This window comes from Pyrgilauda ruficollis, unplaced genomic scaffold (assembly GCF_017590135.1).
Source record: "Pyrgilauda ruficollis isolate IOZ18807 unplaced genomic scaffold, ASM1759013v1 scaffold89, whole genome shotgun sequence".
Classification (NCBI taxonomy): domain Eukaryota; kingdom Metazoa; phylum Chordata; class Aves; order Passeriformes; family Passeridae; genus Pyrgilauda; species Pyrgilauda ruficollis.
This window is the reverse complement of record NW_024530932.1, coordinates 384,197-397,680: the sequence shown is the minus strand read 5'-3', so window position 1 is coordinate 397,680 and position 13,484 is coordinate 384,197. Positions and strand designations below refer to the sequence as shown.

General features: G+C 43.9%; 1 protein-coding gene across 9 annotated transcripts in view; it reads right to left on the bottom strand.

The window, feature by feature from the left end:
• The window catches only part of FAM13A (family with sequence similarity 13 member A), a 121,036-nt gene that overhangs the window by 5,921 nt on the left and 101,631 nt on the right, over positions 1–13,484 (bottom strand). For 7 of the 9 annotated variants that reach the window (XM_041488235.1, XM_041488236.1, XM_041488230.1 and 4 more), the window contains 7 exons: positions 11,824–12,037; positions 11,337–11,475; positions 10,175–10,256; positions 9,825–10,045; positions 8,400–8,483; positions 4,623–4,718; positions 2,983–3,066 (listed from right to left, as the gene is read on the bottom strand). In XM_041488235.1, the coding sequence (XP_041344169.1) occupies positions 2,983–3,066; positions 4,623–4,718; positions 8,400–8,483; positions 9,825–10,045; positions 10,175–10,256; positions 11,337–11,475; positions 11,824–12,037 (920 nt within the window). The remainder of the gene's footprint in view (positions 1–2,982; positions 3,067–4,622; positions 4,719–8,399; positions 8,484–9,824; positions 10,046–10,174; positions 10,257–11,336; positions 11,476–11,823; positions 12,038–13,484) is intronic. The other 2 variants (XM_041488232.1, XM_041488234.1) reach the window with 2 other exon arrangements.

Sequence of the window (13,484 nt, the reverse complement as noted above, 5' to 3'; positions counted from 1 at the left end):
GCAAATGCCAGCATGGACAGTAAAGTATGTATGTATGTGTGTAAATGTATTTATTTTACAGCCATGTAACTCTAGCCAGGAAGGATCTAAGCACATGAATATCTTTAAAAGCTTTTGGGGCTAATATCACTGAAGTCTTCAAGACAAAAATATATTGTAACACTGGGATCAAAAGCAGCCTTTTTTTTGGTTTTGTTTTTTCATGTAATTCCTCGTGAATAGTTCAACTATTCCTAAGAGACTGGTCCCATATTTTGAGTAAAGGGAGAAGGCAACACCAAACCTGGCTTACTCCCATTAAACCCTCAGTGATTTATAAATGCATAGATTTAAATTAAATTATAGTTTGCCCAGAGTTTTCTTTTTAACTTAAAGCTCTAGGCCACAATGATACATTGCAAAGCCACAGGCTGAAAATTACAATCAAGATTGAGGCTGGAGGGTGAAAAAAACATTATCTGGGAAGAAGTTCTGAGTAGCAATAATAACAAAAGATATAGAGAAATTTGAATGCATCTTAGGAAAATCTGCAGGGAACTTGTGGAAGTTGAAGCAATATTTAGCACATGATTAGACAAGACCCATTTCTCCAGACATCAGCTGCACAGTTTAAACAGAAAGCACAAACCAGCAGCCATGTACTGTTCTTAAACCCTACCAACAACTCCAGGCTGAACTGGGGAGAGGAGACCACCTTTCACTGCCATTTCCCTGTCCCCAGGTGTACCACCCTGCCCAGACTGGGGCAGCAGGAGAACATGGATCCTGCTGTGCCATGGAGGAGGATTTGCTAAGTCGGTCTAAGCAGTGAAAGCAGCACACTTTGCTTTAGAGGAATCTCTCTGGCAACAAAGGAGGAGCTCCCATGCCCTTTTCTGGGAGAGCTCCTGGAAAGAAAGCAAAGGGACAACTGCCATAAGCAATGTGACAAAGCTGCTCCTGGGGACTGATGCAAGGTGTTTTCCTCACAGATACCCTTGAGCCTGTCTTGCCTCGCTGCAGACAGCGTGCTGCCCGAGCCAGCAAGCAGCTCAGGAGCCAGCCTCCTGCCACAGGAGGAAAAGAAAGTGTAGGAATTTCATTTAGACCTCAGAGCCAACACATGTACATCTGGTTGTCACAAGACCTCTGAAATAATTTTGCTCTTAAATACAAAGGAGTGAATTAAAAGGATTCTTAGCCAGAACTCCAACAGAAAAGGCCCTCTAAGGCCTTCCCTCTAAAGTCTCACATAGGAACCTCACTTAAACCTGCAGCAACGCTTACACCTTGAACCAGAATGATCTTCATACACGAGATTCACGTAGCATGCACCTGCTTGGATTGTTAGGCAATCATGAGGCATTCCAGAGTTAAAAATGTCAAATCCCCAGAGTATCCTATCATCGGCACTCTCACAAAGCAAGAATCTTAACCACTTTTCCAACACAACATTAAAGATATTGTACCAAAATGTTTGGTAAGGTCACCTCAAAACACCTTTCAAGTTTTTAGTCAACTGTCCCAAATGCTTCAAGAAAAACTCACCCAGAAACACACAAATACTGACATTGTCAATGGCCTGTCAAATATTTCCCTGCCCATAGTGGACCTATGCAGAAGCTAAGTTTTGGGGCCTTTTGCTAATTTCCTCTCCTTACTTCTGAGTGTAGCTCAATATAAAGCTGCCAGATGCAGCTTCACAGAGCCCCATTTAAGTGTTAATAGGCACATCATGTTAACACGCTTAAGGCTGTCATCCTGATCTTCTGCCAGAAACCCTCCAGGTCTGCATTCCCTACAGGACACTGCTGGACTGGTTTGGTGCTGCCCTGGCACAGCACCAGCCCGTGCTGGCCATCAGAGATCACCATAACTGACAGCTCTAAGTTCTCACACTGGCTGCAAGTAGAGGTGGAGAAAAATGACATACTAAAACAAAAAAAACAGAATCAAACAGAAACACTCCCCAACAGACCAGAACTGCAGATTTGATCCAGCAGTTATCTAGAAAATACTAAGAAGCTCAGTGATCATTAACCAGCTTCCAAACAGCAGCTTAACATCTTCAATCTGCAATCTGGTATTAAAGAATATGTGCCTCAAATAGTCCATTAATATACAATCCACTGGGCTCAATCACCTCAGATCTCTAAGTCTGCAGTACTTACATTTAACCAAGCTCTGGCTGGATAACAGAAATATGACCTAAATGAAGCACTCCTCTCCCTTGTTACACTGCAAGGGCACAGAAAGCAAGCCAGGGCCCAGCTCCACACTGTGTGTCCTGGTCTGCCATTGGACTTTACTCCTCAGGGGCAGGCCCAGTATCATAGCAATCTTCTCCACCCCAAATTATTACTCCACACAGCACAAGAAGAAACACAACAATCCTGCCATCCAAATCTGACCAAGTATCAACTAGCAGAACCAAGCTAGTCTTACTTCCATCCTCATTAAGTTAAAAACGCCCTGCACAAGGTGGTGAAAAAGAGCCTGGATAAAACAAGTGGAGGGGAGCAGGTAAGGATCCCATAAGTGCCCCGGCTGGCTCCATGTGCGAGGGTTAGTTTTGTGAGAGCTCATTCCTGCCACGGTGGTGTGAGCAAGCCACAGAGCCTGGGAGTGAGAGAAACTACTGCAAAACAAGTTAGTGTCTTTTAAAAGAAAGGAGGAAAGCAAGAAAAAAAGCAAGGTACATGGGTAACTGTGATTTTTAAATTTTTTTTTAAGCAAAATAAAATACATTATGTGCAGATGGAGGGGAAAGGAGAAGGACAGGAAAGAATGCAAAGCCAAGGAAACACTGTAGTCTTATCTACAACAAGGGAAGAATTTGATCAGAATTGGCGAGGCTTAAAGCAGCTACTGATTTTTCAGGAGGACACTGCAAAAAAAATCAACACTGATAAAAAAAAATAATCAATCAACCATTCTGTTTCATTGGTATAAGGGGAAAGTTGATGCAAACTGAGCAATTAGTTAGCAGCTGGAGGTCTTCACCTTTATCTCCTTGAAGAAGGAAGCTGTTTCGCCCTCGATAATTGGCTGCAGCAAAGGGCTTCTCCGCTTGCTGGAGGGGGAACCCTGTGACAGGTGTTAACAAGTATGTTACATTGTGAAACCCTTTCTCCTCCACCAACTGCTCTCAGCTCATTCTCACTCACACATTCACTCTCAGCTCATCGCTGGACCACCAGGAGAAATATCTTTCTCAAGGAAGAAAAACAGGCCTGGCAAACCACCTGAACCTTGGGCTGGTTTCTCTCAGGATGTTGCTTAGCAAAGGACACCACTGCCAATCTGTTTTTAAAAAGAAACTTGGATAATTATTAGCTGGGTAGTGACTATGAGGCAAAGGCTGCAGGAAAATAATCCCCAGCCCGAGGCCCATACACACACAGAGCATTTGGCTGGCTCTCCAGAGCTCCAGGGTAAGCTCAGCCAGGCTCTCCAGGAGCCCGATTCCCCACTGAAGTACCTACTGATGTAGAGATGGATTTTCAAATGCATCCTGTCTCTCTATGAACCTCTCATTGTTTTCACTCAGAAAACTAGGAAAAAAAGGCAGTCCCATCTCTCCTCCTCTGCTAGCCTCTGGATTTTCACTTTTGTGTCTTAACAGGACCTGGGCTCTCTTTGACAGCTTTGCATTAAACTGCCCATGCACACCTACACAGCTTCCTCCTCGATTGCCAGCACTGTCTTCACAGCACACATTTTGGGGACTATTTTGCATATTCCAGGAGGAACAGCTTTTTTTTTCATTTTAAAGGCAGGACCAGGAACACCTCTCAGCTTTTGCAGAAAAAAGCCCTACTGCTCAGTGACATTGCACTGCGTAATGCTGCGCCAGCCTGTTCACTTCACTGGCCATCTACAGAAAGCGGGTAGGACATGAGCACTGCTCAGGAAAAGCAAAAAAAGGTTTATACATGACAGACAAAGTAAACAGGAACTTTGATACAAGAACTCTCTTTCCATAGTTAGGCTTGAAGTATTCTGTGGGGGTTTTTTAGATTAATTAATTTTTAAAAACTGGACTACACAAATTGTCTAAAATTAAAGACAGTGAATTTTCTCCCTAAAGGGGTGTATTGGGTTCCTTGCTGGTGGCAAAACACCACCTTGAAAGAGGGAATATCCACCACTTAGAGGATCTCTTTAATACAAATTAAGTGTTAGAAGACTGAGGGCCCTTTCTTTCAGCCAAGGACACGCCTGGCATCTCCTGTGGGATCTACTCAAGTCTGTATTCTGTGTACAGGAATCCTGTACACACAACCCTGTGGAACCAAGCAGCATGGAAGACCTACAGCTCAGCATGGGTTGGTATGGAAAAAGAAGTGAGGCTGTACCAAACAGAGGATGGATGAAATAACAGCAGCAGCCCAATGAAAGAGAAGAAACAATACAAAGTGAGATGTGCCCTGTGGCTCACAGATGGGCACTAAAGTCCCTTGACCAGCTTTGCCCAACTTTGATATGAAGAGTGTCATTGATTCACTCATTTGCTTGATCTTTGAGTGATAAGGGAGGCTGGGACTTAGCCTTAGTGATTGTGTTGTAAGCAAAAGTGTGGTGATTTCTGCTTCCTCAGCTTGAAACCAAAGAAATGCCCCACAAAAGAGTGCTCTACTCACAATAATAGGGATGGTGTTGGCTCTGGAGAGGATCTGTTTGACCAAGCGATACCTGTCATACAACGGCTTCATCACCTGCCGCTCATTTTTGGTAACCTGAAAAGGAAAAAGAGGAGACACCCATGAAGCCTGCAACAAATACTCTACATAGAATTCATGTGCCTGTGATCACCCTCAATCTGAGTGGCTCGAAGAGACTTGTAGGGGGATGACAGGAGAGCAGCACTAGCCCTGAAATCCTATCCATCACTGCATGCACCTGCCTGGTGCCACCTGAAGCTGTGTGGGGTGTCTTGTAAAGGGGCTGTAAGAGACAGGTGATTTAAATGACCAATTAGGGATCAGATGTCCACAGCACAAAATGACCTGTGGAGGCAGCACTCTGTACCTGCAGTCACGTCTGCCACCGTAAGCACCAGATGAGCTTTCCTATCCTTGTTCTCGTGGCCGGCCCTCAACAGCCATGTTTGTGACCCAGGAAAAGAGAAAGCAGCTGCACTGACTGGATGTTGCAATGTGAGGAGACTTCCCTTGAGTACAGTAAACTACAGATTTCACAACAGCTGACTTTCTGGCTTTGCTGTTCCTCCTAATTTCCTGTACAAGCCAGCAGTTTTTCCTCTTTTTAGCCCCCTAACCTTGCCCTCCATCCCTCCTCACAGCCACTTTGCTGGGAAGGACTCACTGCAATGCTTGGAAGGGATGAAGGTGCCAGGGCTGTGTGGCACAGAGAAGAGAGAACAGTGCTGTGATGTCCACCTCAGGTGTTCCTTATATTGCTTTGTCCTTCACTCCTTACTGCTTGTTGTGCTCCCTCCCCAGTTTTGAGAGCATTACAAACTGAGTGTGTTATTTCTGTTTTTCTTTCAGATTCAAGGTGGGTTTTATTTCTTCAGTGTTTTCTTACAGCACATTAGAAAACAAACAAAATCCTCAGCAATACCTGATCATCATTCAGCACTGTCTGACCCACATCCTATAAGAGTCCTTCCACTAGATCTTTTGTCTAACTTTAGATTATAAAGCTCTTATGCGGAAGCTTTAACTGATGTCATGTCTTTCTACTTGCTGCTAATCACCAGAGCACCTGAATAACTGCCATATAAAAACCAGCATCAACAGAGTAACCCCCAGGGAGCTTTGTGCAGTCTCTCTTTCTACAACAGAAACAGGAGAAAAGGGAATACAGCCCGAGACAGTGAGGCAATTTTAATCTGCCTTTTATTTTGTCTGCAGTTAACTTTCACTGGCATAATCTTTCTAAAGCTTTTACATCCTCCCTCCAGAGAAAGAGACAGTTTTGGCTTGGGAGGGGCAGAAAGTAAGAATTGCCAGGAGTGGGATGGCAGGGATGAACTCCAAGAATCCGGAGGTATCCTCCTGATAACCAAGCCTATGCTGGGGGCAAATGAACAGGGAGGCAAAGGAGGAAGATCTCTATTCCTTTCCTGGTTCAATGAAAATACCCCCAGGCCTGATAAGGGGGATGTAGATGGGCAATCTTGAGCTCTGGGGGCTGAATGTCCCACACCCCCAAGGCACAGCAGGGCTCCAATTCCTGACAGCCTCAAGCTGCCTGTTCACTGAGTAAGCAGCTCACATGGATTAGAGGGATGTGAGCAGCATGAAACAATTCACTCAGTCCTCTTTGTGTTGAGTTTTGTGCTGATGTGCCTGCACGCAAATGTACTGGCTAGCAAGTTGCCTCCAACTTTGGACATTTCTCTGTAACCCATCCAGAATACAACTAGAGAAACTGGGTAATCTAAATTATATATATAATATAATTCCTAGCTTTACAAGATTAGCAATTTGTGGAACAGGAGGTACAGCACTACTGTTGGCTCAGACAGTCTGCTACTTAAAAAAACCCCAAGACTATGATGAGGCTTATGTTGAGGCTGAGAATCAAACCTTCAATTAACAACATTTCAAAGCTGATTAACAGCACTGTTCTGTACAGAAAAATAAACATAAGCCTTGGAATGGGTACAAAGTCCTTAGGTATGTTGAAGAATGGAAAAGTTAAACAACATCCTTCAGTATCTGAGTATCAGTGTGGAGGAGCAATACAGATAATTAATACAGGCGTTGGAAGTTAAGTGTATGGAGTCTGAGCCTGTCCTGCAGCTCATTTACACCAGCAAACCTTACAGAAAGCATATTCTGAAAGTATGTTTAGTACATGGGCATACTGTCTCATTAGGTAAACATAAGTAAGACCAGTAAAACCTAAGTATATTTTGGGAGAACATCAAAATGCAAAGAGACTGTTAGAATAATGGAGCCTTTGACACAACTCTGGGGCACGCTCCACGTGGCAAAAGAGCAGCAGCTGAGAAGAGACCATTGCTTGCATTGTTAGAGCAGCTCAAGAATTTCTGCAGAGACAGACTTTTGGCTTAACTAAAACAGTTCAGTTCCACCTTTGCAGGTTCATCTATCACTGGTGCAGAAAGACCCAGCTGCACAATAAATCTGAGCTCCATTGTTTTTCTTGTTTAGTTAAATATCTTTAAGGAAAAAAAAAAACCTTGGCTGAACTATCCGCATTCTCCTCAAGCTCTCAGTACTTTTCCACTACTGCTCTGCCAGGAGCTGGGAACAGCAAAAGCTGATCAGTCTTCCTTGCCATGCAGTTCAGTGTTACCAGGTATAGACAGCTTACTTCAAAACAAAACAAATTCAAAAGCAGTTGTATAAATGAAGCATTGAAAAAGGTAGGTGGAAATAAAAGTCTGCTGGCAAGATAGTCTCTGGGCTTGCTATCTTTTTGAACAGATTGAAGTGAGTTCACTTCAGTAAGATGCCAACTGTTGATTTATATAATTGTAAAAGCAGCAAAAAAAGACTTGGTCTCACAGAGAACACAGGGAAGGTTAAGTGAATTCCCTTGGGCTGCCCTTTTTCTACATAAGAACAAATCTGCCTGTCCTCTCATGTAACTGTGCCATTTTCAGTTGCTGATACAGTTGTGACTGTACAATATTAGCACTCCATGAAGGCATTTACATAAATTAGTGAGACTTTTTAAAACACTGGATAAAGGAAGATATAATTTGGAAGGAAAAGATCAGGTATCTTGTGCAGCAGCAGAATAACACATTTGCGAGCTGCACTAATCAAGTATTCTTTATAAGCAGTAATTTGCTGCTCCCAAGCCACTGCTCAGGGGATTAGTAGCACTCTGAAATTAAGTTACTTTACCTATATAGCTGGTCACAAAGATTATAATGACATCAGTGAAAGAAAAGGAGGGACTCATAAAAAGCCAACTTCATGGCCTGGAAGCCACTGTGTTTCTGCCACAGCAGGAATCAACAGGAGACAAAACTTAATTCTCTGTATTCACAAATAAGTTGGCATTATACCATTGATACCAAAAAACTGCAAACTTCCTGGCTGGATGGGGGACCACGCACAACTATTCCCATGCACACTGACCACTGGGCCTCAAACTGGATGTCTGTGGAACCTGCTAAGCACAATGTCAAAATAATGGCCACTCAGCTTGTAGGCTCTGTCCTGCAGGTGTCTGTCCAGCCCAGTGATGTGTGAGGACATCACCCTGCCTGGAACAGACTCAGCAGCTGTGGAATTGAAGGATCAGGGAGGTGGATTAGAGGGTGCATGTGCAGTTTGGAGAGCAAGAAGTTCTACTGACCTGACATGAAAGGGGCATTAAGGGCATCATTTATCATAGACAAAGACATAGAAAGATGTACTTTCAGAAAAAAAAACAAACAAAAACCCTTAAAAAAATGCTGCAGTACATACCGGTCTGCCATGAATGCCTTCATAACACAGCAAAGCCTTCTGAAGAGCCACTTTTTCAGCTGCTATCTGATCTCGTGTCATGTCCTGTGAAAAGTGGCACAGAGAAAGGGAGGAAGAAAAGAAAAAAAATCAGATTCCTGGACTCAAAAAACACTGATCTGTGCCATAACCAAAGTCATGTCATACCATCAATATTAGAGATTCATCTCTACCTTCCCAGCTACATTGCCAAAGAGACTGTTAACGTGAGTAGAATCCTATGCTCAGTGCAGGCAGATTAAACACAAAAACTTTGCATATGAAAGTATTTTACGTACCTAAAGTGGGTTTACAGATTATAAGTGTGCTTTGAGAAAACAACACTATGCAACTTTTAATGACGGTGGATGTTTTTCAGTTAAGATCTGAAATGTAAATTCTACAACAGAACACATTTCCTTTCTTTTTCTCCAAATCTGAGACAAACTCCAATACCTCTTGTAAAGCTGGTCACCTTTGCTTTGACTGTCACAAACACACTTTACCAAGAACTGAAGTGCAGTCAGAATGTCTCTTTCTGCAAACTCTGCTATGGAGTGAAAGGCTGTAGCAGACAAGAGCGGACAAAGCCAAAAAAGAAAGGGAAGACAGTTAGAGAAGACTTCTCTAACCAAGCTGGCCAAAATTCCCCCACTGAATTTGCCTGACACCAAGCCTTCTCTCCCTATCAGAGCACCAAGTACTATCACAGTCCCTCTGTAAATGGCCAGGCTGCGGATTCTTGCTACAGTCAGAAAATAGTCAAAACACACACTGTATGTTTTTCTTCTGCAGATCTAGCAAAAAAAAGATAATGCTGTCTGCCTCACTCTTACACGGCAGGGCACAATTTACACGTCACCAGACTCAAGGACTTCATTTACAAGGCTGCCCAAACCTCAGGAGCTCACATCAGACATGAAGACCTCCCTGCTGATAACCCTCAGAGATTACAGCAGCTAATAGAGCTCAGTGTGAAACTCTGAAGGTTAGCAGTAACACACCCTGGGAGAATAACATTCAGTTTTGGAGTGAACAAGAAGCAAACAGATGACACAATCTCCAGAAGCACTGGAAGACTCAGAATTTGACAAAGACCTTTGGATGGAACAACAGAAATAGCCAAAAACAGGGCAGGAAAAAATTGCAATAATTCAGAAACATTACTAGGAATATGCAAGGGTCAGACAAAGAACACAAGATGACATACAATAGAAACTGAGCTCTGGGGGAAAAAATCAAGATACTAAAGCCAGAGGGAAAGCAACTAAAGCAAGTGAGCCCGGACTAAAGGCTGCAGACTTTTAAACAAAATGTAGAAGACCACAACACTTTCACAAGTGACTGTGCAGCTACAAGTAACTTACTTGCACGTACAGGCCTAAATCTAACCTGTCTACATTTTACCTTAATGTCTTCAGGTCGATTTGTCTCTGCTCGTTTCTCTTGGAGCTTCTTCTGGATGGAGTCAAGGGTCACTTCCACGGCAGGCTTGGCAGATTTATCTGACAGATCTTGCTTCTTGTCCTCCTCCTTCTCCAGCTGAGAGCCGAAGCTCTTGGGGAGTGTGTTGCTGCGCTGACGCACAACAGGGCCAAGGTCTTCCTCTGAGATCTTCAGTTTTGACTCTGAGCAGGGAAAGATGAGCAATTTTTCATTTTTAAAATGTGACAGTGTCAGGATCACTGCCTCACATCAAATCTAAATGAGGTAGAGTCAAGCAACCTCCCAAAGGTGCTCCAGTGGCGGCTGCTCACCTTTAAGTTGCTTTCGGAATTTGGCCAAATCATTTGTCCATTTGAGCACTTCAGGGTTGGCTGCTTTGTCACTGTGGGAAGGCTGGGAAGAAAGAAAAGCCATGCTGAATCTCCGTTAAACCACCAGGAGTGATTCACTGAAACAAGTGGGTGGCACAAAGGGGTACAATGGAATTTGGACCCAGCACAGAACACAGGCACTGGCTTCTGACTGGCACACCTCTGACCAGCCCATTTCAGACCTCGCTTTAATTGCTCCTGCCTGTCACAACACTCTGTCTTAGGGGCATCATGAAATGGATTTTCTTTTTAGAAAACACAGAACATGTGATGCCAATGATTAAGTGGTAGGAGTGACTCAGAGGGCCGGATGCACACTGGAATCCTTGTGGCTATTGTTTCCTAACAAGAGGGTAGCTCTAAAATAGAGGAAACCTAGCATGAACAGCACAGAAAAGTGTTATGACTCATGTATCCACACTAAAGGCTGCCTTACATCCAAAGACACCAAATAACCTAAATTCTAGGCTACAGCAGCATTTTTTTCAGCCTTTCCTACTGCATGCCAGAGCAATTCTTTGCCATTTAGATAGCCAAAGATGCACACATGCAAAGATTTACAGTTCCTTACGAAGCTTTCTGTTTCTCACAAGGGCATGTCAGAACAATTAAGAGTCCAGCACACCACTGCTGCTCAGCAGCACTTGACTGTGGTTCCTTGCTCAGGAGTGAAGGCAGCTGCTCTCTCTCCTCTACAGTGCACAGGTGTGGTGGGATTACCATCATGCAAATGAGACCAGCGACTGTGCTTCCCATAGGCAGAAGTTAAATAAATAAACAAACAACAGAAGTTGAACACAGCTATTCCTACATGCTGTCTTAAGCAGTGGTCGAAATCTTATGAGTTCATTAGCCTTCCTCTCTTGTGCTGCATGGATATTGCATAACACCTGGAAAGGTAATTTGCTCAGTGTGCATGCATACAGATTTCTGGTCTGCTATTTTTTTTCCTTTCCTCATTATAAAAGCTTTCAAGCCCCTCTGTGTGTTTGGCATATTTATCTGGTGTCCCTCTGTATGCCTGACCCACTTCCCTGGTGTCCCTTTCCTTTGCTGCTAATGCATCCATCTCCACATAAATGCTTAACTCTTAGAGACTCACTCTGTATTTCCTCTCCTCTTCAAATTTGTCCTCAAATCTCCTGATCTTTTTCTTCAGCCCCTGAATCCTCCGGGTGAGTTGCGCAGGCGTAAGGTCTTCTCTGTCATCTTCATAAGATCCTAAAGATGAACTCCGTCTCCTGCCAAGAGCAGAGATTGCAGGATGAGCTTATCCAAACAGCCACAGTACATCTTGATGCAGAGAAGGCCACTTAGCTTTGTGTGAATAAAGATAAGGCACACAAAAGTGAAAATGCTATGTTGCTACTCTGCAATGACAGATAGCAAAAGATGCTCTAACAGCCCTAGATATTAATGCACAAACCCAGAAATTAACTACAAAGAACTTTTTATAAAGTATCAATTCCCTGTGAGTAGGGACAGAAACCCAACACAGCACAGCCAATCCAAAGAGATGCTGCTTGATGCAGCGCAGCAAACCCTTTGCAGCTGCATGTAAAAGGCAGCACCGGCAAGTCACAACCCACCTCATGAAGGAATGAGAATTGGGAGGAGAAGGAGGCACTTCTGTATCATCCAGGTACTGCTGGCTCTGTCCATAGGCATAGAAGCGAGGGGACAGCATGGGATCGCTGTCCTCATCCAGAAGCTGGCGAATCAAGCGCCCGGCCTGCGGGGAAAGGCGAGCCTCATCTGAGTCTAAGCCGTCTCGCTGCCATGAGGAGAGAGCAGGGATGGGCTCTGGGAACAGTAAGACAAAGGCTGGTTTTATCAGGTTTGTTTTATACATAAGACAGACCCCAGGTCACTTTATAATGAACCTTGACCTGCTCATCCTGGACTGTGACTCCTGTCAGCAGGCATTCTCTGGTCACTACTCTCATCTGCCCTGTGTGCAAAGCATTACAAAGCCTGGCCACAGCAGATAACCTACACAAATATAAGTCATCTCTTAGGTGCAACAGAAAAGTACCCAGAAGCTGACCAGGAATTACTATGGACTGACACCAAACAAGGCAATCACCAGCTAGCACCTTTGAGGAAAAAGTTATGCTGGACAGAGAGCATTACTAGCACATAGTATATAGAAGAGGCAGTTGAATTCCAGAAGGATTTTTTTTTCAGTTTCAGGACAAACAAATGCTGTAAATGAATAGTGTATTAATGGTTCTCCTATAGGCCCCCTGTTGCCTGCTACTGGCAATTCAAAGCTAGGAGTAAGCATAGGTTCTTCTAATATGCAAGCAAAAGGTCCCCCACATTACCACCTGTTCTACAGGGTACCTAGCCCACACATTAACAATTATAGTAATATGGTCTGAGTTTCCCCTTTTCCCTTTCACAAGCAATCCTCCTGTTTACTGTATGGTAGAAAAGTGAGGAAATCTTCAGCCCCCTGGACAACCTAACCAGCCAGAAGTAAAAGCAATGTTGTACAGGGAGATGGTGGAGTGGGAGAGAAAGGGAAACCCAATTTAGCACGGCTGATTAGCATAATAGAGCCCACGGAAAGCAATCGCCTCAATCTTGTGATCACTCCCTCCAGATGCCATAAGGAGTCTAACATTTTGTGTTCAGATAGTTTACTAAGCTGATTTGCATGCTCCTACTTAAACTGTCTAATCCTGTGGTGCTAAGAGCCAGGCTTTGAACTTCTAAATCTAACAAATAGTTCTAGAGTCAAGGAACAAAACAAAAACCTTACAGAAAGCGCCCAGACCAGTTTCAGAGCTAGGACTAATTGTTTCCTGTGCCTAGTGTGTCTATTCTTCATTCACAAAGAGAGGAGGCTTTTGAACTTATCAGTTTATGAATAAAAAGCAGCATTTCCGTTTGCTGAAGAAGGTTAACATTTTCACAGCTCAGTGGACTGCATGAGGATTCCCCTGCAGAACCTCTGTGCTGTTTAACATTCCCCCTCTGTACAATTCAGGCAGTGCGAGATCACCGCCGATGCTGCAGTGCTGGGCTCAGTGCTGTTTTGCTTGTGCACGTATTAAAATGATGCTCTCCCCCTTCTGCCTTTTTCCTTAGCACATGGATACAAATGGCACACCTCTGCTTAGAGGCTGGTCTGCATGCACACTGATGTGCTACCCTGAAAGGGGAGACAGGAGGTTTTTGCACAAGCTTCTTGCGTAAGAGCCCCTGGAAGGTGTTGTGGCAAGAGAAGCACATACAAGCCTGG